At 48.1% G+C, this 26160-nt stretch overlaps 9 protein-coding genes and 1 non-coding gene across 11 annotated transcripts; 6 read left to right on the plus strand and 4 right to left on the minus strand.

The window, feature by feature from the left end:
- Nucleotides 1-15: 15 nt before the first annotated feature.
- SPPG_06503 (uncharacterized protein) lies at nt 16-336 on the minus strand (the record flags this gene model as incomplete). Its single annotated transcript, XM_016754702.1, has 1 exon — nt 16-336. One exon carries the CDS (start codon nt 334-336, stop codon nt 16-18), a length of 321 nt encoding a protein of 106 aa, XP_016606133.1.
- A 590-nt stretch (nt 337-926) lies between these two features.
- SPPG_06504 (uncharacterized protein) lies at nt 927-1863 on the plus strand. The gene is made up of 4 exons (XM_016754703.1): nt 927-1104; nt 1178-1228; nt 1319-1420; nt 1498-1863. The coding sequence occupies exons 1-4, from the start codon at nt 1018-1020 to the stop codon at nt 1783-1785; spliced, it is 528 nt and encodes a 175-aa protein (XP_016606134.1). The 5' UTR covers nt 927-1017; the 3' UTR covers nt 1786-1863.
- A 281-nt stretch (nt 1864-2144) lies between these two features.
- Nucleotides 2145-3012, minus strand: SPPG_06505 (uncharacterized protein). Its single transcript, XM_016754704.1, has 2 exons — nt 2581-3012; nt 2145-2520 (listed from the first exon to the last, which is right to left on the minus strand). Exons 1-2 carry the CDS (start codon nt 2711-2713, stop codon nt 2240-2242), a joined length of 414 nt encoding a protein of 137 aa, XP_016606135.1. The 5' UTR covers nt 2714-3012; the 3' UTR covers nt 2145-2239.
- Nucleotides 3013-3825: 813 nt separating this feature from the next.
- Nucleotides 3826-11070, plus strand: SPPG_06506. Of its 2 annotated transcripts, none has more exons than XM_016754706.1 (5): nt 3826-4076; nt 4164-4235; nt 4293-7785; nt 7848-9993; nt 10062-11070. In XM_016754706.1, the coding sequence occupies exons 3-5, from the start codon at nt 4306-4308 to the stop codon at nt 10697-10699; spliced, it is 6264 nt and encodes a 2087-aa protein (XP_016606137.1). In that variant the 5' UTR covers nt 3826-4076; nt 4164-4235; nt 4293-4305; the 3' UTR covers nt 10700-11070. The 2 variants fall into 2 exon arrangements, with proteins under 2 accessions (XP_016606137.1, XP_016606136.1); XM_016754705.1 differs by having other exon boundaries at nt 4306-7785.
- Nucleotides 11071-11161: 91 nt separating this feature from the next.
- SPPG_06507 (uncharacterized protein) lies at nt 11162-12186 on the plus strand. The gene is made up of 3 exons (XM_016754707.1): nt 11162-11284; nt 11353-11437; nt 11502-12186. Exons 1-3 carry the CDS (start codon nt 11213-11215, stop codon nt 12092-12094), a joined length of 750 nt encoding a protein of 249 aa, XP_016606138.1. The 5' UTR covers nt 11162-11212; the 3' UTR covers nt 12095-12186.
- An 810-nt stretch (nt 12187-12996) lies between these two features.
- On the minus strand, nt 12997-13070 carry SPPG_10154. Its single transcript has one exon. It is a non-coding gene; the product is annotated as a tRNA-Val (tRNA).
- Nucleotides 13071-14441: 1371 nt separating this feature from the next.
- Nucleotides 14442-17011, plus strand: SPPG_06508 (uncharacterized protein). The gene is made up of 2 exons (XM_016754708.1): nt 14442-14992; nt 15065-17011. The coding sequence occupies exons 1-2, from the start codon at nt 14797-14799 to the stop codon at nt 16891-16893; spliced, it is 2025 nt and encodes a 674-aa protein (XP_016606139.1). The 5' UTR covers nt 14442-14796; the 3' UTR covers nt 16894-17011.
- Nucleotides 17012-17674: 663 nt separating this feature from the next.
- Nucleotides 17675-18829, plus strand: SPPG_06509 (uncharacterized protein). The gene is made up of 3 exons (XM_016754709.1): nt 17675-17696; nt 17772-18331; nt 18403-18829. Exons 2-3 carry the CDS (start codon nt 17807-17809, stop codon nt 18742-18744), a joined length of 867 nt encoding a protein of 288 aa, XP_016606140.1. The 5' UTR covers nt 17675-17696; nt 17772-17806; the 3' UTR covers nt 18745-18829.
- A 227-nt stretch (nt 18830-19056) lies between these two features.
- SPPG_06510 (uncharacterized protein) lies at nt 19057-25105 on the plus strand (the record flags this gene model as incomplete). The annotated part of the gene is made up of 26 exons (XM_016754710.1): nt 19057-19143; nt 19206-19463; nt 19552-19847; nt 19909-19927; nt 19991-20149; nt 20227-20293; nt 20359-20404; nt 20467-20611; nt 20672-20793; nt 20859-20921; nt 20994-21169; nt 21231-21552; nt 21612-21723; nt 21789-22090; nt 22152-22266; nt 22320-22385; nt 22456-22627; nt 22691-22726; nt 22792-23086; nt 23139-23298; nt 23368-23791; nt 23866-24019; nt 24078-24165; nt 24232-24280; nt 24336-24443; nt 24503-25105. The coding sequence occupies 26 exons, from the start codon at nt 19057-19059 to the stop codon at nt 24919-24921; spliced, it is 4260 nt and encodes a 1419-aa protein (XP_016606141.1). The 3' UTR covers nt 24922-25105.
- On the minus strand, nt 24994-26091 carry SPPG_06511 (uncharacterized protein). The gene is made up of 3 exons (XM_016754711.1): nt 25674-26091; nt 25462-25608; nt 24994-25388 (listed from the first exon to the last, which is right to left on the minus strand). The coding sequence occupies exons 1-3, from the start codon at nt 26049-26051 to the stop codon at nt 25140-25142; spliced, it is 774 nt and encodes a 257-aa protein (XP_016606142.1). The 5' UTR covers nt 26052-26091; the 3' UTR covers nt 24994-25139.
- Nucleotides 26092-26160: the final 69 nt, after the last annotated feature.

Raw genomic sequence — 26160 nt, forward strand, 5'->3', positions numbered from 1 at the left:
AGAACGTCCAAGCCTTCAATGACATCCAGTCGTTGAATTCCTCCACACTTTCATCATCGTCTGTACATTAGTCTCTTCCTGCTGTTCCGAAATTTCTTGGTCGCCTGACGTGCTGTGCTGAGCGACATCCTCGGCAGAAGGCGATATGACCTGGATTGCTTGTGGGGACGGAGGCGAAGGTTCAAGGTACTCGACATCGGTAAGTTGGACGGTATTTTCTGCCTGCAATACAGTTTTCAAGGCAGTTCTGTTCGTCTCTGTCACCGTCTCCTCCAGAGCTGGGCCTTGGTCATTGAGACGTAAGGCAGCCTCGTCGTCGTCTTCTGCTCGGATCATGTTTGAAACCTCTGACAGCTTGCACTTTGCAGCAATACAAGAGTATTAGAGAAGGTAGTTGAACGTAATGATGTGACCAGCTGGAAGCTGAACTCTACAGTTTCATTCTCCACCACAAAGGAAAACGCGAGGGAAAAGGCCTCGCGCGGGGGCTTCGGACATGCACGTGATGTGCTTTATAAGCCGGCATTCGGACAGATCTTCACCTATTGACCATCGTTAGCGTTGTCTACGGCTTTGCGATAATGGTCTAGTTTTTGGAGTATGCCAATGTACTTTATTGAATCAACATTGGTAAGTCTCTTTCCATCCTCTTGGTAGGTACTGAAATTCTCTCTTCCCGAATCAGCCGACTACAGATTTGCCATATCGGCATTACTTTGCTGCATGTGATGTACCAATCTTCAAGAGGGCCATTCGTCAACTCCCGAAGGTGGACGGTTGCATGCCCGGCCATTGGTGTCAACCCGTCGTTGGCCAGCGAGCGAGCGACCGTTGCCTGTGGGTCTGGTTGGCTGTGCCACTATTGTAATCTAACCATATTTGAATCTTGCTGTCAACGCGTGGATTTTGTCCTGCTGCTTGCCGTCGTCACAACGGCGGCGACCGCGCACCCATAAGCTCTGATTCATCCAAGCAATTACCACCCATATTCTCCTTCCACATAAACCGTAGACCACCATGTCTAGAAACCCATTCGCAGACGATGCACCGTTGTTTGATGCACCGCCGGGTGAAGAGCCATTGTTTTTGCAGCCCACGAGCAGAGTGCGTTCTTCCTTGAGATTTGCATCGGCCAACGGTTGACAAAGTTTGCTTATATGTTAGTGCCTTTGTACAGGACAGGATGATTGAAAACGTTATTGGTGCTGGGGTTCTCGCGTTTGTTGTGGTGAGTATTTGTTGGAATATATCATATCAGTCCTTTTAGATGTGCATGTTCACACTCAGCAAATGAATCCTGATTATTGTCCATGACTAGTTGACGTTCATATTCTCGTTGATCAATGGATTCGGAAGATCCGCGAACCATCTCTTCCTCGGACTTGTTCTGTTGTCGTTTACATTTGTAGCAATCCAACTGGTGAGAAGGCCTTTAATTACCAAAAGTCCACATTGTGCTTGCATCCATTCTAAACACGATCGTCTTCCCGATCACAGATTCGATGGTACCGACTAGGCGATTTGGATCCGAAATTCAAATTCCTTATCCTAACTATGGGTGTATCAGTGGTTATACTTGGCATCGTCGCCAACGTGTATTTTTGGTCGACTACGGTGGATCCAGGATTGGCAAGCTGCAATGGCACGCCCGTACCAGAATATCATGCAAAGAGGGCTCTCTTTGAGGCTGCCACTGGTCAGTGTTGGTATATTTGTGACAAGGGATTCGCTTTGGATGCGAGTGGCGGTGCACCAGGAGTATGTAAAACCTTACCGGCAAACTAGTGAATGGCAATATACATTGTTGAATGAGTCTGCTCCTGCATGGAAGTCGTATATATGTGTATCCTTTTGCAACGGCTAGCCAAAGCCCTCACTGGGCGACTAAGATGTTTGAGCTTGATCTCTCGTCCACTCACCAAATAGCCAGCAGTTTGGCGGCAAATATACCCCTCCTTCTTCTGACATGTCTTTGATGTGGACTGAAGTTCGTGAGTTCAGTCCCATCCCATCCATGGAATGATTTTGGGCTTTCTGAGTTCTATGAAACGGGGGGGATTCATAGAAAGATCGGCAGCAGCGAGGTAAGCCAACCATCGCGGCCATGGCAAGAGTGATAAATGGACGATACGAGTTCTCGTTGTGCTTCTTTTACCATAAATCTGCTCTTTGATCTCAATTCTCCAATTCAACTTTCTGTGCAAACGAGCTATTGTCTTGCAGGTAACCCAAGGCCCACCTATACGACGTCTCCTCGCTCCATATGCTCCGCCAAGGTCTCTTCATACTTTAAAGCTGCACTAAGAGTCTTTGCCGCCGCTGATTTCGGTCTAACATATCCGATTTCTTCCTGTTCGGATTTAATCCGCTCCTCAGCCTCCTTTCTGAGCCGGCGAGCAAGGTCCGCTGGCGAATAAGACCCTTTTTTGGAGGGCAATGCTGCTTTTTGGATATCAAGGGATTTATCGCCAGGGAGCTCGAGCTCTGTTGCCATTGCTGAAGCGTATTTACCGAATGCCGCTATAAGCCATCGATTGAATTTTGTGATATTACTCAAGTAGTTGCCAGATTTGATATTACCACATGCGTTGGCACCCTCATCGTGTGGGTCAATGTGACCTTTTTGGTGTCCAACTTCTTGGCTATGGAGACTCGCTTCTGCTTTGAGGTCGGAGAGTTTCCTATATGCGTCAGGTGCCAAGTTTTCCGCCATGATGTCTAGGGGTGTGGAAAATGGAATGCTGATGGCGAGCAGTTCATTTCACGATAACTTGATTTTCTTTACGTGATTCGCCTTACGGGAGTACTGGTACTCTTCATGACGTGATTGGCAATCCAACTAATGCACCGACAATTGAGCGAACGCCAATTCTCCAGTGACAGTTGAAACGTTGGAGGCTCATCATTTATGACATAGTGAAGGTTGTGAAAGCGCGCAAAAGATCTTTATCTTGTTCAGTAGCAAGGTCTCTTGATGATAAGATATCAGGCATGCAAGCACCTTCACAACCAGCTAGTCTACTTTATCTATCTTTCATGACAAGGCCAAGCTCATTACAAGGTAGGCAACCAAAAACCTCCAGCAACACATGTTTGTGACGTCCATAACGGCGCGCATCGAAACCCGGTACCCGGTATACGGAAGGTCGGAAAATTCTATCCACAATTTAAATACCAGCAAAAACTTTTATGTTCCAAATTCCTGAAACCATAAGATCTCGTGGAGCGCGGTCACATGCTAACTGCAAATCTTTCTGAACCAAGGCTACGATCGATTTCGGAAATTTTCGGATAACGGGAATGTGGGGGTTCTGGCGGCACAGTCCACAAACTCGGACCAGAACGGCTTCCTGTTGCTAACACGTCGGAGACGCCAACAGCACCTGCCAAGGACATGATGGCAAACCCTTATTGAACAAACACGTCGTCACTTCAAGCCTTCTGTGAAATCCGCATGTTCCCAGCGTAGGTCAATCGAATCCATCTCGCTTACCAAAAGGTGTATGGATGCTTGTCGATTATCGGAGGAAGATAAGAATAAATGTCTCCAACGAGTATGTGCCACCCACTCAATGTGACAGTGCCTCTCATTATGCATGACTGTGCCATAGCCTGAAATGCACATGTTGCGTGTCTGAAGATCAGCTAAAGGGGGAGACAGTTGTGTTTCGAGATCCCCTTGAATTTAACGTTGCATTGCCACCGTGTAGACCAGTGGCACAGCGACTGTTCCATGCACTGGATTGAAATCGATCTCATCTTGTGTGACCAGAGTAAAAAACGGATATGGGCCTTGGGGAGTATATAAAGGGCGTGGGACTCTGGATTTTTCTTCTTCCCCTTCTGCCCTCCTTCCTTGCCGACACTCGCAGCTGGGTGTTTCTTGCAAAAGTCCGGTTCTCGCCCAAACCAGCGCTTTTCGCCAAAATCCTTGTCTGTGTGCTTCATCGTCGTCGTTAGGAAGGGAGTCTGTCTTCATTATTAGTATTATATTGGATATCCGACTACTCTACTACACACTTTTTGCACATACACTATTGTTTTTTTCGTTTTTCTGTCTCCTCGGGACCTTGCTGGTGAGTGCACAGTGCTTTTTAGGCAGAATTCCGAACCATTGTATAGCTTGTTTTGGCTGACTCTGGAGATTTCCCCATCTTTTACAGAACTGTTTATCTGCAAGGATTCCATTTGTAACCTAGATTTTTCACACATACACTTTTCATCTTTATCCACAGGTGGGCTCGCTCGTTTGCTGTCTGTGAAAAAAGGATCAGATTTACTTACCAGCGCAGTTGGGTTTAAAAGATGGCTCCGCAGGACGAACACTTTGAGTCTTGGGCGGATGTTATCCCGCAAGCTCAGGGTCTATACGACCCCGAATTTGAGAAGGATGCTTGTGGTGTTGGGTTTGTTTGTCACATTAAGGGGCAGCCTAGCCACGAGATTGTTGCGGATGCACGCAACTTACTCTGCAACATGACCCACCGTGGTGCCGTAGGGGCAGACACTCGGGATGGTGATGGCGCTGGCGTCATGTGTTCGATCCCTCACGAACTCTTTGGTCGCGAGATTAAGAGAAACTTTGGCATTGTATTGCCTCCGCCCGGGCAATATGCTGTTGGTAACATTTATCTCAAACCCGACGAGGTCGTGATGAAAGACAGCCAAGAGAAATTTGAGGAAATCGCTCAAAGCCTCGGTCTCAATGTGCTCTGCTGGCGTCCAGTACCGCGCAACAACACTATTCTCGGCCCATCCTCCAAAAGCAAAGAACCCGAAATTTTCCAGCCCTTCGTCACCCTAGTCCGCGCTCACAATGCCGAATTTGACTACAAACACTTTGAGCGTCAGCTCTATCTTCTCCGCAAACAAACTACTCACGCTATCACATTAAAGAAATGGTTCTACATCTGTTCTCTTTCGAGCAAACACATGGTATACAAGGGTCTGCTCGCCCCGGTGCAAGTATATGACTACTTTGCTGATCTGACCAACCCTGGTTTCAAATCATACTTTTGTTTGGTTCACTCTCGTTTCTCCACCAACACGTTTCCTTCATGGGACCGTGCACAGCCGATGCGATGGTGCGCTCACAATGGTGAAATCAACACGCTTCGTGGTAACAAAAACTGGATGAGAGCCAGAGAAGGTGTCATTAAGAGCGAAGCATTCAAGGAACATCTGGAAACCCTTTTGCCTATCATTGAAGAAGGCGGTTCCGATTCTGCCGCTTTTGATAACGTGCTCGAGCTTCTGATTATGAATGGTGTCGTATCGCTTCCCGAGGCCGTCATGATGATGATTCCAGAAGCCTGGGAGAACCAGCCCAACATGGAACCTGAGAAGCGCGCTTTCTACGAATGGGCCGCATGTCTTATGGAGCCATGGGACGGTCCTGCGCTGTTCACGTTCTCGGACGGTCGATACGTTGGTGCTTCATTGGATCGTAACGGTCTTCGCCCCTGTCGATTCTATGTCACGGACGCCGACATTATGATTTGCGCCTCTGAAGTGGGCACTATCTTCGTCAAACCGGAGACTATCGTTTCCAAGGGACGTCTCCAACCCGGAAAGATGTTGCTTGTTGATACTGAAGAAGGACGTGTTGTCGATGACCGCGAGCTCAAAATGAGGATCTGCACGGAGCGCCCCTTCGGAACCTGGATCAAAGATAATATGCTCAGCATGGAGGATGTTCGCAAATTCGCTCAGCGGTCGGGAGCTTTCCATAAACCCGCTCTTGACGAGCACTCGGTGGCAGAGGATAAGCGCATGTTGGCGTTTGGTTTCACCATTGAGCAGCTTAACATGCTCATCATGCCGATGGTCGCGGACGGTAAAGAAGCCCTCGGATCTATGGGTTACGATACGCCGCTTGCCTGCATGTCTCGACAGCCAAAGGTGGTCTATGAATACTTCCGTCAGCTGTTCGCTCAAGTCACCAATCCACCCATTGATCCCATCCGTGAGGAAATTGTCATGTCCTTGTCCTGCTATGTCGGACCTCAAGGCAATATTCTCGAGATGACTCCCACTCAAGCACATCGGCTTCACCTCCCCTCTCCCATCATCTCCATCGAGGAATTGGAAGCACTCAAGACATTGCCACGCTTCAGGGCTGATTGGAGTGTTGCTGAGATTGACATTACTTTCCCTAAGAACGAGGGCGTGGCTGGCTACCTCGCTGCTCTCGACCGCGTGTGCTCCGAAGTGTCTCAAGCCATTCACGATGGGTTGAAGATTGCTATCCTCAGCGACCGCCACGTGTCCTCCGACCGCGTTCCTCTCTCCGCTCTCGTTGCCTTGGGAGGTGTGCACCACCATCTGGTCCGTAACAAGCTTCGGTCCAAAATTGCATTGGTGGCAGAGACTGGTGAAGCGCGCGAAGTCCATCACTTCTGTGTACTCTTGGGATATGGTGCCGACGCTATCTGCCCGTACTTGGCGTACGAGGCGATGCTCAAGCTGAAGAGGGAGAATATCCTCAGGAGGGATCTTGCCGAAGACAAAATCATTTACAATTACATTAAGGCGAGCAATGACGGTATCCGCAAGGTGATGTCCAAGATGGGTATCTCCACTTTGCAGAGTTACAAGGCTGCTCAGATTTTCGAGGCTCTTGGTTTGGACTCTTCGGTTGTTTCCAAGTGCTTCTCTGGTACAGCTTCACGTATCAAGGGTGTCGGATTTGATATTTTGGCGTTGGACGCCATCACCTTCCATGAAGCCGCTTGGCCATCGCGTGACACTGTCACCATTGAGACGCTCCCGGAGTCTGGTGACTACCACTGGCGTGATGGTGGAGAGGCACACATCAACGACCCGGCCAGTATCGCGAATTTGCAAGATGCTGTCCGCCGCAAAAACACCAATGCCTACGAAGCATACTCACGTCAATCATACGAGCAGATCAAGAATTGCACACTTCGTGGTCTTCTCGACTTCAAATTTGACAATTCAAGACCCATTCCAATCGAGGACGTTGAGCCATGGACAAACATTGTCAAGCGTTTCTGTACAGGCGCCATGTCGTACGGGTCTATCTCCTTCGAGGCGCACTCAACACTTGCTTTGGCCATGAACCGTTTGGGCGGAAAAAGTAACACTGGAGAAGGTGGCGAAGACCCAGAGCGATCGAAACCTTTGACCAACGGAGATTCCATGCGTTCTGCCATCAAGCAAGTCGCCTCAGGTCGTTTCGGTGTCACGAGCTACTACCTCTCAGATGCTGAGGAACTCCAAATCAAGATGGCGCAAGGTGCCAAACCCGGTGAAGGTGGTGAGCTCCCTGGACACAAGGTGTCCGAAGGCATCGCTGCTACGCGTAAATCTACCCCCGGCGTTGGACTTATCAGTCCCCCTCCCCATCACGACATCTACTCCATTGAAGATCTTAAGCAGTTGATTTACGATTTGAAATGTGCCAACCCCGCATCTCGCGTGTCTGTCAAACTCGTATCCGAAGTCGGTGTCGGTGTTATTGCTTCCGGTGTGGCCAAGGCAAGGGCGGACCACATTTTGATCTCTGGTCATGATGGAGGCACGGGAGCCAGTCGATGGACTGGTATCAAATACGCCGGTCTTCCTTGGGAGCTTGGTCTTGCCGAAACGCACCAAACTCTGGTCCTTAACGACCTTCGTGGCCGTGTAGTTCTTCAGACCGATGGTCAAATAAAGACAGGTCGTGATGTTGCCATTGCATGTCTGCTCGGCGCTGAAGAATGGGGTTTCGCAACTGCTCCTCTCATTGCCATGGGCTGTACTATGATGCGGAAGTGTCACCTGGTGAGTGGACGTTACTTTAATGCATCATTTACATGAGGAACTAACTCGCTTTCCTACATTAGAACACCTGCCCAGTTGGTGTGGCTACTCAGGACCCTGAACTGCGGAAGAAGTTTGAGGGTACTCCTGAAGACGTTGTGAATTTCTTCTATTACGTCGCCGAAGAATGCCGTACGATAATGGCCAAGCTTGGTTTCCACACGATCGATGAGATGGTTGGTCGTACCGACTTCTTAACGGTCAACGAGGCCGTCAAGAATCCCAAAACCCGCAACCTCGATCTCACACCGATCCTAACTCCCGCTTTCACCCTTCGTCCTGGTGCAGCTACTCATAACGTGAAGAAGCAAGATCACATGTTGTACAAACGTTTGGACAACAAGCTGATCGAGCAGGCCAAGCGGGCTCTTGAGACGCGTCGTCCTGTTCAGATCGCGGCCGAAGTTGTGAACACTGACCGTGCCCTCGGGGCCACACTCAGTTACGAAGTGTCAAGGGCCCACGGTGAAGCAGGTCTACCGGACGGTACAATTCACGTGCAGCTCACAGGGTCCGCCGGTCAATCTCTGGGAGCTTTCTTGGCTCCTGGTGTGTTCATTGAGTTGGAGGGTGACGCCAACGACTATGTAGGCAAAGGTCTTTCGGGAGGACAAATTGTCGTATACCCTCCAAAGGTCTCCAAGTTCAAGGCTGAAGAGAACATCATTGTTGGAAACGTTTGTTTGTACGGTGCTACCAGCGGTAAAGCCTTCTTCTCTGGAGTTGCCGCCGAGCGTTTCGCGGTCCGTAACTCGGGTGCGATTGCTGTTGTCGAGGGAGTCGGTGACCACGGTTGTGAATACATGACTGGTGGTCGTGTGGTTATTCTCGGTCCTGCTGGACGCAACTTTGCTGCTGGTATGAGCGGAGGTATCGCCTACGTCCTCGACCAGGAGGATCGCTTCCACGGAATCTGCAACACGGAGATGGTAGACTTGGATCGCGTGAACGAGGTTGACGATGTCAAGTGGCTCAAGGATTTGATTACCGAACATTACACGCTGACCGGCTCTGGCGTCGCACAACGTGTCCTCCAGAACTGGCACAAGGCTCTGCCCAAGTTCGTCAAGGTCTTCCCTCGTGATTACAAAGCAGTGTTGGCAAAGAAGATGCAGGAGAAGGAAGGCTCCCTCAACGCGCCAAAGGCTGAGCCCGCTCCTGCACCCGCACCCCGTAAAGAGCCGCTCCTTCTTGACCTTGAAGACAGTGTTACGGACGAAGCTATGGCGAAGAAGCGTGTCGCCGTCGTTGACAAGGTTCGCGGATTCATGAAGTACAACCGTCAAGGCGACCAATACCGGAACCCACGCAAGCGTACAAAGGACTGGAAAGAGATCAACGCGCGTTTGAACCCTGAAGATCTCAAAGTTCAGGCTGCTCGTTGCATGGACTGTGGTGTACCCTTCTGTCAGTCGGACAATGGATGTCCCATTGGTAACATCATCCCCAAGTGGAACGACCTTGTCTTCAAGAACCAATGGCAAGAGGCTTTGGATCGCTTGCTGATGACCAACAACTTCCCCGAGTTCACTGGTCGCGTGTGTCCAGCTCCTTGCGAAGGTGCTTGTGTCTTGGGCATCAACGAGTTGCCCGTGTCGATCAAGAGCATTGAGTGTGCCATCATTGACCGGGGTTTCGCAGAGGGATGGATTGTTCCCACCCCACCAAAGCACCGTACTGGAAAACGCATTGCAGTCATTGGTTCTGGACCCGCTGGGCTTGCGGCTGCCGATCAACTCAACAAGGCTGGTCACACTGTGACGGTATACGACCGTAACGACCGTATTGGAGGTCTGCTTATGTACGGTATCCCCAACATGAAGCTTGACAAGGCTATTGTGCAGCGCCGTGTTGATTTGATGGCGGCTGAAGGTGTTGAGTTTGTCACCAATGCGCATGTCGGCAAGAACGTGGATGTCCGCAAGTTGAAGGAGGACAATGATGTCGTGGTGCTCGCTATGGGTGCGACATGGCCTCGTGACTTACCTGTGCCGAACAGGAACTTGGATGGTGTGCACTTTGCCATGGAATTCCTCCAACGTAATACCAAGAGTTTGTTGGACTCTGACCTTCGCAATGGCGATTACCTCAGTGCTAAGGGCAAGCACGTTGTGGTTATTGGCGGAGGTGATACTGGTACTGATTGCTTGGCTACATCTTTGCGTCACGGTATGTATGGCTGTTTGTCAGTTTGCATAATTCTCTCAATTGCTCATTTTCGCTTTATCCACCTCTAGGCGCTGCAAGCATTGTCAATTTTGAACTTCTTCCCCAACCCCCAGCAACGCGTGCCAAGGACAACCCATGGCCCACGTTCCCCCGTGTCTTCAAGGTTGACTATGGTCACGCTGAGGTCGCTGTTCACCACGGCAAGGATCCCCGTGAGTATTGCATCTTGACCAAAGAATTTGTGTCAGACGGCAAAGGTCACGTCAAGGGTATCAACACGGTTCGCGTTGAATGGACCAAGGACGAGAAGGGCGCATGGACGATGCGTGAAGTTCCAGGCACGGAGAAGTTCTTCCAAGCCGACATGGTTCTTCTCGCCATGGGATTCTTGGGGCCGGAGAAGGATGTCATGCAGCAGTTGGGTGTTACCCAGGACGCTAGGACCAACATTATCACCCCCAAGAACAGCTACGCGACCAACGTTCCAGGCGTATACGCTGCCGGTGATTGCCGACGAGGGCAGAGTTTAATTGTATGGGGTATCAATGAAGGACGACAAGCTGCGAGGGAAATCGATCTTTATCTAATGGGCAACACACGATTGCCGGTGCCGGGCGGTATCGAGCAACGTCCAGTGGAACTATTGGAGCGGGTTGCATTGGCTTGGGCATCTGATGGTCGGGGCGGCACGGCAGGTGTTGCGTAAACAAAAAGTATGGGAGAATTGGTTGCTTTTTAGTTAATCGGGTGGGGCGGTGGCAGGGGAATGTGCTCACAAGCTACCGCTTATGGTCTACCAGAGTCTCACAATCAAAACCCTTGAGGTCTCGTTGGGCGACGAGCCTAGGAGGGCGGAATGGAAGGTGACGGTGGACAGAGTGTGGTGGGTGGAGAGTGTGAGGTTTGAGCACGAGCAGGCACATGGATGAACATTCAAGCAGTATTGTGTTCGACATGTCAGCTACTACTTTTTTTTATTCTTATTCTCATTGTCTTTGACATGTTTTTTTTTGTTGCGTGCGTGTAAATTGCCCTTTGCTGAAGGGAGCATTTGTGAATACATTTTTAGTGTACATGATATCCTTTTCTTCTTTCATGGCTGGGATCTGCAAGATTGATACCACGTGCTTGATAAGTGTGCTGAGTGTGCGTGACATCAGCCGACGGTTCCTTCCTTCATCTCTGCCGCCAGTGTCCGCAAACGCTCTCAATAAACAAAATGCCCACATTTCAGATACGAAAGAGTGCAGAGAGGGGACATGCCAACCACGGGTGGTTGGATACCTATCATGTAGGTTTACTGTTTGCATCCAAACGATGCGCTATTTGACAGATACGAGTTAACGGAAGGGAAAACAGACATTTTCGTTCGCAAACTACCATGATACTAAATTTATGGGATTTGGTGCCTTGAGGGTGTTGAACGAAGATCGAGTTGCATCTGGCAAGTTACTTTTAATCCGATAGCCCATCAATGAATTTCCGTAAAATAACGGTGGACACCACAGAAAACGGCTTTGGTACACACCCCCACAAGGAATACGAAATCTTTTCCTACATTGTGTCTGGAGTACTTACTCACACGGATTCCCTCGGGCACATTGAACGTCTGACACGAGGGATGATACAGCATACATCTGCCGGAACCGGCGTAGCACATTCAGAAACCAACAATGACTCTGAGACTGTGCATTTTCTTCAAATTTGGTTGAAACCCGCTGTGCATGGTTTAAATCCCAGCTATGTCACTCGAACTTTTACGGATTCCGAAAAGCGGAATCGCCTATGTCCGGTTTTAAAACCAGATCCTTCATTAGGACTATCTGTGCCTGTTGAGCTGCAACTGGATAGCCTTGTACCAACTCATGCTGATGTGTACATGTTTGCTGGTATCCTTGATAAAGGTCACAAGGTTGTTTATCGGCCGGTTGGGAATAGTAGGAGGATGTATGTTCATGTTGTTATGGGGGGAGGGAGTTTGCGTGTGGGTGAGGTGGTACTTTTCGGAGGTGATGGGGTTTTTATTGAGGGTGTTGATGGTGGTGTGGAAGTGGAGGGGGTGAATGGAAGTGTTGAGTTTGTGGTTTTGGATTTGGATTGATGTGGGTGGGATTGTTGATGAGTTGGGGTTGGTTTTTGTATATGATGATATACAGTGTTGAGAACGTATTCTGTCACACTAGTTTGTTTCTTGTGGAGTTTTTTGAAATTTCACACTGATGGGTGGATGAAATGAGGTTCTTGCAAGTCATTAAACCTAGAGCAAATGACAAGTTTGCTTGCAACAACGGTATGTTTTTCTTCCATTCGTGACCGGCCAAATCAAGTGGAGGTAGCTTTGTACGATCTCCATACTATCAGGTTTTGCCAATCATAGCAACTACGGCCCCACGTACGCCAGATGTCCTCCTACACTGTCGGATAATCAATAGGCAAAGTACGAGATGTAGCGCACGAATACGAAACCGGATAAAAAGAACTTTTCTTGAAAAATGCAATGGAACGTTTTTGCATTCTAAAGAGATCCAATCATTGTATCGTCTGGCCAATGAATTCATTCTTTGTTCCTGTTTTTTACGATATCTTTTTCAGTTTTGCAAGTTTCTGAGACTAGCTAGACGCTGCAACTTCCAACCGCCCAGTCAGGGTCCCAAAGACAGCACCAACTTTTGATCAAAAAAAAAAACAAGTCGGGTCATCAAAACAATAATGCAGGGCAAGGTGCGTAAATCCACTCATTCCTACGATTGATCCATTGGTGGGAGCTATATGCTATCGACAATTGAGCAAGTTCCCGATTCACATTTCAATCTGCACAACCGGATTATCGCCGAAACTTTCATAGGTGTTGAAACCTGGAACAATGCCATTCCTCCAAGTAACTAACCACTTTTCCGGCATGATTTCCGCAGTAAATTTGACTGTGATTCGTATCTCTTGCGAGAGATTTAAATACAAAAATTGGTTGCCCGAGAGGCAAAAGCGAACGTCCGATCCCTGAAATGGTCTCGTCCAGGTTCGAACTGGAGACCTTCAGTGTGTTAGACTGATGTGATAACCAACTACACCACGAGACCATATAGAGGTTAGCGGCCATTTGATATCTGTACCTATTTTATTACCCCAATCGTTGGATTGCGTTGTAAGGCCTCTTAGCACATGCACTCGCCATAGGGCCATGTTCAACGCGATATGATTGAAGCCCATCGATGTGACCATTGCAGCCAATGATATTTGTAGTCTTGAGAGATGTTTCTTCTCTGACGAAGGCAGTTTGCGTGTATTGACGATAAAACGTGTTGGAGGGCGAGTGGACATTTCAAACTGGTCAAGTAGACGAGGCCACCTCACGCATAATTTTGAATCCAAGTTGACCAGTCGATGGTTCAAAGGGGACATCGGCACAACTAGAATGGTTAACAACCCACCGCATGAGGGCCTTTAGGATCCAGATGTGTCCCTGGCCAAGATACAATGTGGATACAAAACAGGTTAGGTGCTCAAGTACACCTTATTCCAGACCATCCGAATCATCTCAAGTGGAGGGTTTGGTTTTTATCTGAGGGCCAACAACGCTGACGACTCGACGAGAACCAAAGCGCCTATGGCCAGAGCAAGAGACCTGGTTTCAAACACGCTTCGGAAAGTGCAAAGCCATATCTCAAGTGTTGACTCCAAACATGTTTTATTGACTCTCATGTCAATACCCGCATTGCAAGGTGCGCTTGATATACACAAAAATTCAAGTGCCCTTACATCTAGGCAAAAACAAAGCAAGATTTATAAAGACTGAGAGGGTTCATCATATGTCTCGTTCTTCATTATCTTTCTACGGTTATTCGATCATCAATGCTGTGGACAGCTTGTTGTTCGTTGGTTGCTTTTAGACGAGCGTCATCACCTATACAGCATGCATGGACATGACCGGTTTCGGAACCATGTTTACTCATCTCTCTGTGTATTCGCTCTGCTGCACACGGCCTATGCAAGTGATTGTCGCCTTGTCAGTTGGAACTGAAAACTGGCTCCTCCACAGTTACCACATGGACGAAGCGAACCCAAAGGATCAAATGTCGTATTTTCGTCGTGCCCCAAATTCCTGTTTGGCGATGTCCCATACTCTGCAAGTCACCCTATAACCCTAACCAAGTCCGACCATAGCAATCCCAATCCCTCCCTCCTGTGACGTTGTTTGCCCAAAGCGGCACGGGGGGTTTTCGACTCGCTCTGCGCGCAAATGGCAATAAAAAAAGAAACAATTTTGTTTTTTGCTTCCAGAGCTTTCTAAAAACTACAACAGAAAGCCACGAATTACTTTGACCCAAAGCAGGCAAAAAATAAGAAAAAATGTTCCGTCCAAATGACAATTTGCTTGACTGTGCCGCATAAAATTAGCTTGACTCCTGTGTCTTGTTGTCATTGTTTCCCCTCTTCCCCTGGCTGTCCCTTTCTGTTTCTTTTACATCGTCCGCCGTTCGCCGCATCCGCACAGCAACCCGCCGCCGCCGCCGCCCCCGCCGCTTTGCGTTTGGCAACAGGAAAGAGCGTTTACGCCCGTAGACAAGGGCTTACGACAGCCAGAAGGAACAGGAGGAAGTAGGAATAAGCTTGTCCATCTAAGCCACCGCCGCGTCATTTGGGCAAGCGTTCTTCCCACGCTATAGGGGTTTTGACTTTCCTCATCGTCGTCGGTCCTTTGTCCCCGTTTCCCCCTTGGTAGGGGGAACACCTCGCGATAGAGACGGGCATACTTGCAGAAATACCTCGAGCAAAAAACACTCATTGCAAAAGCACACATTGCCAATGTCCGTGTACGGTCCGCTCCTCTCCCCAACCGGGACAGGGAGCAATATGCTGCCGTCCAACATGCTACTTCCCTCGCCGTCATCAAACTTGTTTGAACGGAGTATGAATGCTCTTGTGTCAAATTTCAAGGGCAGTGTTGGAGATTATGGCGATTTTGAGTCGTATGTGGGAACTACTGATGATGACCTTTTGGGTAAGTTGCAAGACGTTTGGTAACAGATGTGGTAACAGACGGCAACAGATTTAACATGACAATTGTGTTCAGGATTGATGAATCCTATGGGGAATGCGAATACCCGACAAGGCGGCTTGGGAATGGGGAATAGCACAGGCGGTCTTCCGCCATTGTCCCCCACAACCGAGTCTCTCTTTACCCTCGATCAGAACGCTTCCCTCCTCACCCCTGGCGGAACACTCCGCAATGACCTTCTCTACTCACAATCAGAGTTTGGAAACAGCTATCAACAGCAAGACTCATCCTACGGAGATCCGTCACTCATCTCCGAGGATGCCACCCAGTTCAAGAATCCCGCATTCGATTATATTGTCGGTTCTTTTCTAGACACAATCGAGTCCATGACTCCGTCAAGTTCGTTCAATCTGAATGGATTTGCCGACATCAAGCCATCAGAAAACATCGCGGCCGATGGCAAGCCAATTGATTATCATGACGATATGTTAATGTTGAATTTCGACGACGTAGCATCAAATCTTGCAATCAAGAATGAAGCTGGGTTGGCACAAGTTGTTGAAAATGGGTATCCGGGCCACGTGCAAGCCGGCTTACAGACTGACGTGATGGATGGAAATATTGGGGTGGGGCCGTTGGTACAACAAGTTGGGCAGCACAATTCATATGCAGAGAACATACCGGGAGGAAAGATGCACGAACCACCGCAGCAGCAATTCCACCCCTCGGGCAAACTGAACGCTAGCGGACACTCTACTGCATCGCCTAGAGTAAAACCTAGCCCATCAACGCTGCGCTCTTCCCCACACCGCCCGGCTCCGGGTTTCTCATCACATCTTTCTCCATCACGACAACCACCAGCTGCACGATCTCAATCGCCCTCACTTTCCGGTCGACCACCAGCCAACGCCCATTCATCTCCGTCTCGCGAAGCATCCCTACGGAATTTCACGCACCCATCACCTTACCAGCACCTTCCAACGCCAAGTGGCAGTCCTCATTATGTTCTTCCGAACGGACTGTCCCATCATCAGATGCCGTCTATGGTCCATCAACAGCAGCCTATGCCAACCATAAGACACGCATCACCAGCACCGTATCCACATCATCAACGGAGCCCATCTCACCACCCTGGATCACCACAGCCGTATCCGCAACACAGTTCGCTTTCGTCCTCGCACACCAACGCAAATCTTCAGCAGTCATCAGCCCAAAAACATGATCCACAGCAACCAATGCTCGCGAACCCACCCATCCTCCGTTCCCATGGCCCACCGCCCATGATGCAGATGGGCATGCCCGTCATGCAAATGGGAATGCCGATGCAAATGGGCATGGCAGTTCCCATGGTTCCGAGCATGGCAGTGTCTATGGTCCCCGGTATGCAAATGGCGGGCATGAACATGGTCCCCAATCAAATGGTGGGATACAATGCGTATCCTGGCATGCCTCAAATGTTCACTTGCACTGTCCCCGGGTGCGGCAAGGTCTTTAACAAGTACATTGCCCTAACTCAACACTTGGCCACCATTCACGGCGGTCACCCTGGCACCGCAAACCCGACAAAGGCCAAACCTTTCCGCTGCGAAATGTGTCCTCAAACCTTTAGCCGCTCTCACGACCTTAAACGACACTATTATATCCACACACAAGAAAAGCCATATCGATGTAAACGATGCGGTAAGGGCTTTAGTCGACGGGATGCCCTTCGACGACACGAGCGCAGTGTTGCAGAGGGCAAAAAGGTGCACTGCGCTACTGGTGGTGACGATGATGATGACGAAGAGGAGGAAGAGGGATGGGATGGAGAACACAAGAATGCAGCAGTACCGTCCGAGGTGAAGGCAGAGAAGCATTTGACGGATACTGGTAATTCGGCACCTGTGGGTGTTGGCGCGCATTGAATCCGCCGTCTGTCATTTTGCAAAAGAGATTAATTTTTGTTGAAATGGGCTGGATATACCACGTATTGCTAGATAATCTTTTTTTTATGACCGATAAGAGATTCGCATCTCACTTACAATAAATGATTTATTTTTTTTTGTCTATTTTGTATGTTGATGTCCGTCACTTATCGCTTGCAGCCATGTTGCAAGGATATCGAGCTGCAGGTTTGATGTTTTCTCCCATTGCATGTACATTTTTAAGCGACACGTGCGATGACAGATGCATGAACAGTAGGCCGTACAAGTGACTGTACGTATGATGGAGTATTCCTCTCATTTGCACGCATTGTTACAATGCAAATAAGGGCATTCAACAGCTCGCTATTTTCTCCGCACTCGGTTTACCACACACCAAGCCAAAAAGATGCATGACTATCGTTAATGGTCGTCACGGCTTCCAGATTAAAATGAACCAGCACAATTGGGATGGCAAAAAGACATGACAAAAAAACTGGAACCGATCAAAATGCACAGTTTACGATAAGATGACTGATCTTTGCGGCCAGGTGTAGGTGCTTACAAATTGTTTTTCTTTAAAGTAAACAACCTGTATGTGTATCGCTCATGAAGTTTACTAGATTGTCTATTTACATCCGGCGGGAGGTATTGCAAAGCATTGGGTCTGTATCTGTTTTTATTTCTTGTAGTTATTCCGCCCCGCTTCCTAGCTCCGAAAGTTACCGCCGGACTGGGAATTAATTTAAATTTACCATGGGTTCCAAAAGGGCGCGATATTATGGGGATTTGTGTGGCTGTGCGCGGTAAGCGGATTTATACGTTTCTTGACTTGATGACACATTGATTAAATAATACCCGCTGCCGCTCCGCCCTTCCAGCAACTGATTTTCCAATGCAAACATTATAAAAAGAGATGCTTCATTCCGCACATTCAACATTCCAACACAATCACATCTCCAACACATACAACACTCAACAATCACGAAACATGAAGTGCCTTCTTTTCGGTGCATCCCGAGGCTGCGGACTGGAAGCCGCTTTCGAACTCCTATCATCTGGGCACGACGTCACCCTCTTCCTCAGAAATGTTAACGTAATCGAATCTCACCCTCGCGTTCAATCTCTTCCCGTGGACCAACACTCACGATTGCACACAGTAAAGGGGGATGCCTTTGTAAAGGAGGACGTTGAGAGGGCTTTTGACAGTATTGGAAGCGATTTGGGGACTGTGTTATTCAGTATTGGCGGAAGGCCATCTTTTAAAAATCCTCTGGCTCTGAAATTGGAACCCCCTGAAGTATGCGAACGCGGGATTGGCGTGATGCTGCCTGTTCTAAAGGCATATGGGGAAAAGCATGGAGTGGAGCCACGGTTGATTGTGGTATCCTCTAGCGGTCTGGGAACCGTGGGTCATGCGGAGTTGCCCTTGATTATGAAGGTGTGTTACCAGACTTTTCACAAAAGGCATTGTCCAAAACATGGCTCTAATCTTGGTTCCATATTGTTTAGCCAATGTATTCCTGGCTGTTAAAGGAACCCCATGCCGATAAGGAGAAACTGGAAGCACACATTTACCATTCAGCGGGCCTCAGACATCCGGACGCAACCATCGATCAGAGTACTCAGACCTCTCTTCACACTCGGTCCCTTCCAGAAAACGGATGGCTCAAGGAATTTGTTATTGTTCGACCGGCTTTCTTGACGGATGGACCTTGTACCGGAACCTATCGTGCAGATGAGCATTTGAAGACCTATACCATTAGTAGGGCGGACATTGGGCATTTTATCGGCAATGAGTGCGTGGGTGAGGTCTGTAAATGGGTGAATAAAGCTGTGACAGTTGGGTATTGAATGGTTATCAGTTTTTACGATTCATTCTGTTCCGATTTACCACATTCATTTGTTCAATATCACATATAACATGATAGCCTGTTCCTTATCATACAACATTATAACATTCATGCTTCCTTCCGATCCAACTTTCAACGGATGCACCAAACCCTAAGAATAGCCGTACCCCAGTAACTTGGTTTGTTCCATAAACCACGGCATTGAGTTTTATTTATGTAAGCACAATGGGTGAGTCAATGTTTGGGTGTGTCTTTCGACCATTTAAACGGCCAGAAAGCCGAGTTCTTCCTCCAAAAGACCAATGGTTAAGAAATGCTCTTCATTATTATCTTTTGGTGGTTTGGATGGACGGCGGCTGCGAGCGCCGAAACGGCTTGCCGAACCTTCAATGGAAGCTTTGTAAGCACAGTTTTGTAATCTCATTTATGGATCCGTATTAAATGTCTGCCAAACTCTTTTAGAACAACCAGAGGTTCCCAGACTGGGGCTCGAAAAGTTCCTCATTTGCCCGGATACAAGCACCCCTGCAGTACTCTGATGGACTTGCTGCACCCTACGGGATGTCTCTCCCAAGCCCACGCAAAATCTCAAACATTATGGGATCCAAGACGAAGGCTAATGAGGATAAAGTTCCAGATATGTTAGCCTATTTCGGGCAGTTCCTCGCTCATGATAGCTTACGTGGACATGGTAACAACACTGATCGATATGATATACCGGTGAGTTGCTTTGGCTAGTTCCTGACGATAAATGACATCCAAGGTTGTCATCAAGGACTCATTCCCACGTCGCATTGCTTGACTGTAGGTGCCTTGCAATGATCCACACTTTGATCCCTACAATACCTGCAACGCATCCATACCCTTTGGACGTCTACAGCACATTGTAAATTCAACAACTGGTCAACGCATCGTGCAGAACTGGCAAACAGCCTGGATAGATGCTTCCCAAGTTTATGGGCCAGATGAAGAGCGTTGTAGGTTGTTGCGCAAGTTTACAAGGGGAATGCTACGAACTTCGTTGGATGGGTTGTTCTTGCCTACTGTTCCTGTATCACCGCCGGATCTGATGTTGGGGATATCGCCTCTGGTCTATCTGGCAGGGTACGTGAGCCATCACATCCATATGCAGGTCTATTAAATCATAAGCTTAATCATAAAGCAGTGATTACAGAGCCAACGACGTATGTATTATAATAAATCTGGACCAATCCGACCTATTGTACCAACTTTTTACGATCTGCTAGAACCCTGGCCTTCTTTCTCTCCATACCCTCTTCGTGCGCGAACATAACCGACGGGCAGCGTACTATGCAAAAAAGAATCCAGATGCCAATGACGAGACACTTTTTCAAATGACACGAAGGTGGGTTATTGCTTGTCTTCAAAAGATTGCTTACAAAGAGGTTCGTTGAACTCCAATCGTACTTTTTTCGTCTTTGTTTGCGACCCAAAATCTGATGGCCCAAGGTGGATTCTTTAGTATCTTCCGCGCTTACTTGGCGAACCGCTGCCAAAATACCGCGGATATGATGATAGTGTTGACCCAGGTATTTTTTATGATTCATGCAGACAGTTTTGCATATGTAAAGATTGGTTATTGATGGGCTTTTAGGCATTGACGCGTTCTTCTTCGCCGCGTCCTTTCGATATGGGCATAGGTACCTACGCGAATGTTTTTGTTCATCACATCACCGTCGCTGACAACACGGCATCTTTCTAGCGCTATAAACTCCCTTATTCTCCGGCTCGACAACAACTGGGAGGAGATCCCCTCCGGTCACATCCTTCTACGAGAAGCCATCACCAACCCTAATCCAGTCTTGGAGGATGGCATTGAGCCCATTTTGCGTGGACTGGTCGCGCAGGTACATTGTAATGCCGTTTTCATTGATTTGAGATTGTGATAACCTGAAGTCTTGAGTTAGCTGGAGCAAAAAACAGATGTCTGCGTGGTTAGCGACCTTCGAAATTACATGCCTTTACAGCCTTTCATGCCTGATCAGAGGAAATTCTTCGATCTCGGGGCAGTTAATATACAACGTGGGCGGTAAGTCTTATGAATACTAGGTTCGAAGCGTTTGACCTGCCAGTCGGGCTGATAGTTGTGCTCAGGGAAATTGGATTGCCTAGCTACAATCAAGTGCGAAAAGCATTGGGTTTAACAGAAGCCTACACGTCTGTATCCGGTTTTGTCTAGTTGTACGCTACCAGAGATGTCATAACTAAAATCATTCCCTGGCAGAATAGGTTCCGGGATATTACTTCAAATCCAGTAGTCCAAGAGCAACTGGTTACAGCTTACGACAATGACGTGAATTTGGTGGATCCATATGTCGGCGGCCTAGCCGAAGATAGTCACGACTCCTCTGTTCTCGGTGAACTCTTTCAGAAGAGCGTGATAGAACAATATATCAGACTACGAGGTACAGACTATGTTTGACCATTCCCGGGGCGGCTGACATACTGAGCATTTATTTATAAAAGACGGTGATGCATTTTGGTACGAGCGCGATGGAATTCTTAGCGCGGACGACATTGCGGACCTCGAGTCCGTCACTTTATCGAATTTAATTTTGTGGAATACCGATATAAAGAGTTTTCCCGTTAATGCCTTCTCCATCGTGACGACCAATATGATCAGTTCGTTTCTTGCCAAGAATACAAGTACCCAAACAGAAGCTCGGGGAACGATCACGGGTTCTATTCCACAGACAGTTCAGTTGACGGATGGACTGGCATTAACGTATTTGATACACATCGACGCGCAAACGGTGGATTTTGTTTTGGAATCGAATCATAGTGGCTGGTATGATTTCGTTGTTAGATCTATCTCGCATCATCATTGTTGAAATTGAGTATCTCCAGGTTTGCAATCGGATTGGGAACGTCCATGATGGATGCGGATATAATGGCAGTATTTGATCGAGGCGACGGGACCTGGGTTGTCGAGGATTTACGGAGTACCATTCACGATCAGGTTTGTCTCAAAAGTCTTCTCTGTCCTGTTGGGTAAGATACAAGTTGCATGACCCCGTGAAATAGCCCTCATTAGATACGTCTCGTGGCTGTACCAACGACTTGACGCAAGTAGCCGACGTATCATCCACACGCTTTTCTACCCGTGCTTTCTCGTGGACACGTAAACTTGTTACTGGAGATTCCTGTGATTACCCTATTTCAGATAGTTTCATGAATATCATCTACGCATATTCGACGTCCCCGACGTTAACATACCATGGTGGAACAAAATGGAGTGGAACGTTGAACTTTTTCTCCGGAGTTGGGACGGGACGAACAGGAGGTTTGATCAACACGACAAGCACGGCGTCGACTTTTGCTGTTTTGTGAGTGATGACTCTATTCTGTTTCGTTCGAAGAATCTAGTCTGATGAGCCTCTGCTATAGGTTTCATGCCTGTGACATGTTATTCATGACGATGGTAGCCATCCCGTTGGGCATATATATTGCGCGATATGGAACCCGGATTGATTTATGGCTTCCGCTTCACCAGTATCTGATGGTAAGTCAAATTGGACGTTGAAAGGAAAGGTTATTCTAATTTTTGGTTCCTAGGCGGCCGTTCTTAGTGAATTTGCATTCACACTTCGGGCAGCTTTCTCCCAAGTCGGAGGATTCAATGTAAGCAACTTACTTCCCACCAACGACCACGCATTCCACCCAAACTGACAACGATTTTCGCACCCGACAGTGGCAACATGCACCGTTTCTGCACGTCGAAGTCGGGCAATGCGTTGCGGGTGTCGGACTGACGATCGGTGTAGCCGGATGGTTGGTCGCGCAAGACTTTAAGATCATGTCAAGGTGGTCGTTGTGGATTCGACGATATCATCGTTACTGTGGGTTAGCACTATACCTTTGTGGTAAGCTCTTGAAACAAACTGCGATTTTTCCTTGGAATCTTACTGGATATAGTGATTTTCAAGCTATCTTCAACGGATGGTTGGGTATTGCCGATCTAGGTCCGTTTCTTGAATTTTTTTCACTCAGGCGATGCGGAACTTGCCACTAACTGTCTACCACACAGCTGCCCGTTACAATTCTACAAGTAATCTGTGGCCCATGCTTTACATTGGATACTTTGGCCTCCTTTTCCTGATCTTCTTCGGGGTCCGACAAGTCGATCACATCTGGCATCGGATCCTTCGAGGTATTGACACGCTGAGCGGCAAAGTGCTTGAAAGAAATGTCCCCCATGGTGGAGCAGGGGCAACAGTCCGATTCATGGATGATGCCCTCATAAAACAACCAGAGCAAGAGATGACATTAGAGAGTTTTATTAAGAATTGTCAGGAAGGGCAGTCCTGGACAATCATTTCAGGGTATGCAATTCTTCCCCGTGAATGTTGAGGACGGGTCTAACCTGCACTTTAGGATGGTCATCGATGTCAGTCGCTACATGGACCAACACCCTGGAGGCGTAGCAGCGTTAAGATCTGTCATTGGCAAGGATGCAACGAATGTCTTCCAGGGCAAAGAAAAATTCAAATTGAGTGACGGAGTGCACTATAGCATGTACACGCATAGTCGTTTCGTATGTAACCTTTTTCTCTTTGCCATCCGTACGTTTTCGCACCGTACTGTATTCTCACTTGTTTGATAGGCAATGAACAAAGTAAGCCACTACGTGATTGCCAAAATATACGACCCAAATTTCCCGCAATCCAGAGCGTCTGGCGTACCATCCGGAAAAAGCTCACATTCGATAACTATCAGTAGTGCCTCTCGTCGCCGGGGATCGCTGCGGCCAAGGGATGTAGAGTTCGGACTTCACTCAATAACCTCTACTGGTTCACATTCTGCATCTACCTCTGGCTTGCGCGCCGCATCTACCTCGTTCTCTGTGTCTGCTGCTGGTACTGGCCCATACCCTTCACCTTTGCCGCTGAACGTGGGCTGGAGACCCCTTACCCAAGTCTTCAACCAAGACGAGAAAACAAGCCAAGCAGAAACAACGACTCACATCATGAAGACTGCGCTTCTGGAGGCCGAAAATAATACACAATTGGAAGGTATACTGTCTCAAGGTAATTTTTGACCTATACGTCCGCCATTTTTCAAAGATTTGATTCTGACAAGCTCTCAATGCTAACACCCCCAGAGGACGAACCAGTTGGGAAACAAAGACTTGCTATCTTGGTCGAGAAAGAAACAGTGACAGGATTAAGAGCAAGAAATCCGATTCGAAAATTCAGATTTAGTCTTAATGCTGGAGACAGGATGGACATTTTACCCGGGGATGCAATATCCGTGAGGTCAGTAAGATGTCAAAGGCTTTACGCCCATGTTCCGAAGCCAACCGTACATCCTTAGTCTGCCGACTCCGGCGGGTGGGACTGTTGAGCGGAACTATACACCGGTGCGATGTGCCTTACCGGGTCACTTTGACGCTTATATCAAGGCAAGCACTATATTGTGTGAAAGGAACGTTCGATCAGGTGTTTGACTACCTTCTCCATTCTACCAGATATATACCAATGGTGCTATGACGCCGCTATTGGATGAGTTGAAAGTTGGTATGTATCAAAATTCTTTGGTTGCAACTGCACCGTCATTCATGTTGCTCTGTAGCCGCACCTATCAAGATTCGCGGCCCGATACAGCATTACGTCGACCCGCTGCTTAAAAACTCCGCGAGCGGATGTTACGGGTCTCTGGTTATGCTTGCAGCTGGCACTGGTACAGTAACACTGGTAGTCATTGTACTTCTCATTGTTCCTTACATGCACCACTTTAAGGAATTGTACCTATGGTCCAGCTCATCGATTATTACCTTCGCCATTGCCCACGAGAAAACAGCCAGCCCGGTAGCCCACTCGCATCCGCTTTGAGGTTAATATGGTGTAACAACTGCGAGGATGATCTCTTTCTCACCTCCGAACTCAAGTCTATGGAATCGGCAAGCGGGGGATCGCTAAAAGTCATCCGCGTCCTATCTGCCCCAGCACCAGATTGGGAAGGTCATACTGGACGGATTACCGCTGAGATGATAAGAGAAGCCCTTCCCAAGACGTTGCCAACGCTGGAATCATTGTTCGACCAGGATGAAGAGTCGGACTTGTTGGTCACTGTATGTGGGCCGCCTCCTTTTACAGACTTTGCTATCCAAACACTGGAATCTTTGGGGGTGTTGGCGGTGAATGTTCGGTTGCTATAAATAAGGAACCAAGACTTGTGCTATGTTATCTCCTAGAATATAGAAGAGTTCCGGCTTTGGTAGAACAAGTCGTTCAGTGTGACAAGCGATTAGAACTATTGCCTCCTTTAATGATATATAGAGTTTGATTTGTAAAATGTGGAATCAAAGAGGCATCTAGAAAACATCTAGCTCATCTGTCCCGATCTAATCCGCGAACAAGTTTACAACTGACATCATCATGCGGGTCTAAAGCGACTGGCCACTGCCAGTAGCGCCTGTTTGGGACTCACAAACAAGGCGGTTGCCTCGACAAAAGTCGTTTGACCATCTAACGACTCTATCTTTGCTTCCCCATATGCCTTTCTTCCGTCTAATTTGTTGAGTTTCGACCGCAGAACAATGAATTGATTCACTTCGACTGGCTTTCGATAATTCAAAGTGAGGTTTGCAGTGAAGCCCGTTTGATAAGGTAGAGATGGAATAGTCTATGGATAAAAAGATGGATAATGATATTAATGAGCGCACTCCCAAACCAGCAACCACCATGACGAAACATACCGATCTTGCAATCATTTCATCCATGAGGGTTGCCAGCACACCCCCGTGCACTATCTTATCATGTCCTGAAAGTCTTTCGCCAACGTGCAACACAGCAACACATTCAGTCATGTCCTTGTTGTGAAACAATGCTGGCCGGAGAGCAAACTGTCAAATACCATGAGATCACGCGTCAAACACCACCCATCGCACTATTCCAAAATGAGACCCACCTTGCCCTTGCCTCTCAGAGTTCCGGCGGTAAAATTCCTATGCAACCGTCCCCCACTTAAATAACTGTACGGATCCACCTCCTTCCACTGAGGATCTTGCCTCATTTCTTTGACAAGATCATGCCCATCTCGTTCCGCCTGCAACAAAGCCGCGTAAGCAAGCTCATCGTCATCGGATGCTGTGCTGAGTGGGTCCGTAGAAGGTGTGAAGAGCTGGTAGGTTACGAAAGAACTTGCTGCTGCAGCGCCAAGTGTCGAGGAGAGGAAGAGCAGGGAAGAGCGACGAGGAGGTGTTGTAGAATAGAGACGTCGGGAGGGAACCCGATAAATTGGCGGTCTGCGAACTGTACACGCGAGGAAGAATGGTTTTGAAGCCATGATGAGGAGATGAAGCCTGCGAAGGAGACAAAGATGGGGGAACTTGTGCAGATGCTCGGCAATTGTTGATCCCGCCACGATCGATGTGGGGTCACATGATTAATCATGT

The sequence above is a fragment of the Spizellomyces punctatus genome (assembly GCF_000182565.1).
Source record: "Spizellomyces punctatus DAOM BR117 chromosome Unknown supercont1.12, whole genome shotgun sequence".
In the NCBI taxonomy this organism is placed as follows: domain Eukaryota; kingdom Fungi; phylum Chytridiomycota; class Chytridiomycetes; order Spizellomycetales; family Spizellomycetaceae; genus Spizellomyces; species Spizellomyces punctatus.

What these genes read in the sequence shown, in the direction of transcription:
- SPPG_06505 (XM_016754704.1), bottom strand. Translation starts at nt 2,713, where the DNA reads ATGGCGGAAAACTTGGCACCTGACGCATATAGGAAACTCTCCGACCTC. An exon ending in TGAGGGTGCCAACGCATGTG is followed by an intron (nt 2,521 to 2,580) that starts GTAATATCAAAT and finishes GATGGCTTATAG; the next exon opens with CGGCATTCGGTAAATACGCT.
- SPPG_06508 (XM_016754708.1), top strand. Translation starts at nt 14,797, where the DNA reads ATGTCCGTGTACGGTCCGCTCCTCTCCCCAACCGGGACAGGGAGCAAT. An exon ending in TACTGATGATGACCTTTTGG is followed by an intron (nt 14,993 to 15,064) that starts GTAAGTTGCAAG and finishes AATTGTGTTCAG; the next exon opens with GATTGATGAATCCTATGGGG.
- SPPG_06506 (XM_016754706.1), top strand. Translation starts at nt 4,306, where the DNA reads ATGGCTCCGCAGGACGAACACTTTGAGTCTTGGGCGGATGTTATCCCG. An exon ending in TGATGCGGAAGTGTCACCTG is followed by an intron (nt 7,786 to 7,847) that starts GTGAGTGGACGT and finishes TTCCTACATTAG; the next exon opens with AACACCTGCCCAGTTGGTGT. An exon ending in GGCTACATCTTTGCGTCACG is followed by an intron (nt 9,994 to 10,061) that starts GTATGTATGGCT and finishes ATCCACCTCTAG; the next exon opens with GCGCTGCAAGCATTGTCAAT.
- SPPG_06509 (XM_016754709.1), top strand. Translation starts at nt 17,807, where the DNA reads ATGCTTCATTCCGCACATTCAACATTCCAACACAATCACATCTCCAAC. An exon ending in AGTTGCCCTTGATTATGAAG is followed by an intron (nt 18,332 to 18,402) that starts GTGTGTTACCAG and finishes CATATTGTTTAG; the next exon opens with CCAATGTATTCCTGGCTGTT.
- SPPG_06511 (XM_016754711.1), bottom strand. Translation starts at nt 26,051, where the DNA reads ATGGCTTCAAAACCATTCTTCCTCGCGTGTACAGTTCGCAGACCGCCA. An exon ending in CTCTGAGAGGCAAGGGCAAG is followed by an intron (nt 25,609 to 25,673) that starts GTGGGTCTCATT and finishes GGTATTTGACAG; the next exon opens with TTTGCTCTCCGGCCAGCATT. An exon ending in ATGAAATGATTGCAAGATCG is followed by an intron (nt 25,389 to 25,461) that starts GTATGTTTCGTC and finishes TTTTATCCATAG; the next exon opens with ACTATTCCATCTCTACCTTA.
- SPPG_06504 (XM_016754703.1), top strand. Translation starts at nt 1,018, where the DNA reads ATGTCTAGAAACCCATTCGCAGACGATGCACCGTTGTTTGATGCACCG. An exon ending in GGGTTCTCGCGTTTGTTGTG is followed by an intron (nt 1,229 to 1,318) that starts GTGAGTATTTGT and finishes GTCCATGACTAG; the next exon opens with TTGACGTTCATATTCTCGTT. An exon ending in CATTTGTAGCAATCCAACTG is followed by an intron (nt 1,421 to 1,497) that starts GTGAGAAGGCCT and finishes TCCCGATCACAG; the next exon opens with ATTCGATGGTACCGACTAGG.
- SPPG_06507 (XM_016754707.1), top strand. Translation starts at nt 11,213, where the DNA reads ATGCCCACATTTCAGATACGAAAGAGTGCAGAGAGGGGACATGCCAAC. An exon ending in GGTGGTTGGATACCTATCAT is followed by an intron (nt 11,285 to 11,352) that starts GTAGGTTTACTG and finishes AAGGGAAAACAG; the next exon opens with ACATTTTCGTTCGCAAACTA. An exon ending in CGAAGATCGAGTTGCATCTG is followed by an intron (nt 11,438 to 11,501) that starts GCAAGTTACTTT and finishes TGGACACCACAG; the next exon opens with AAAACGGCTTTGGTACACAC.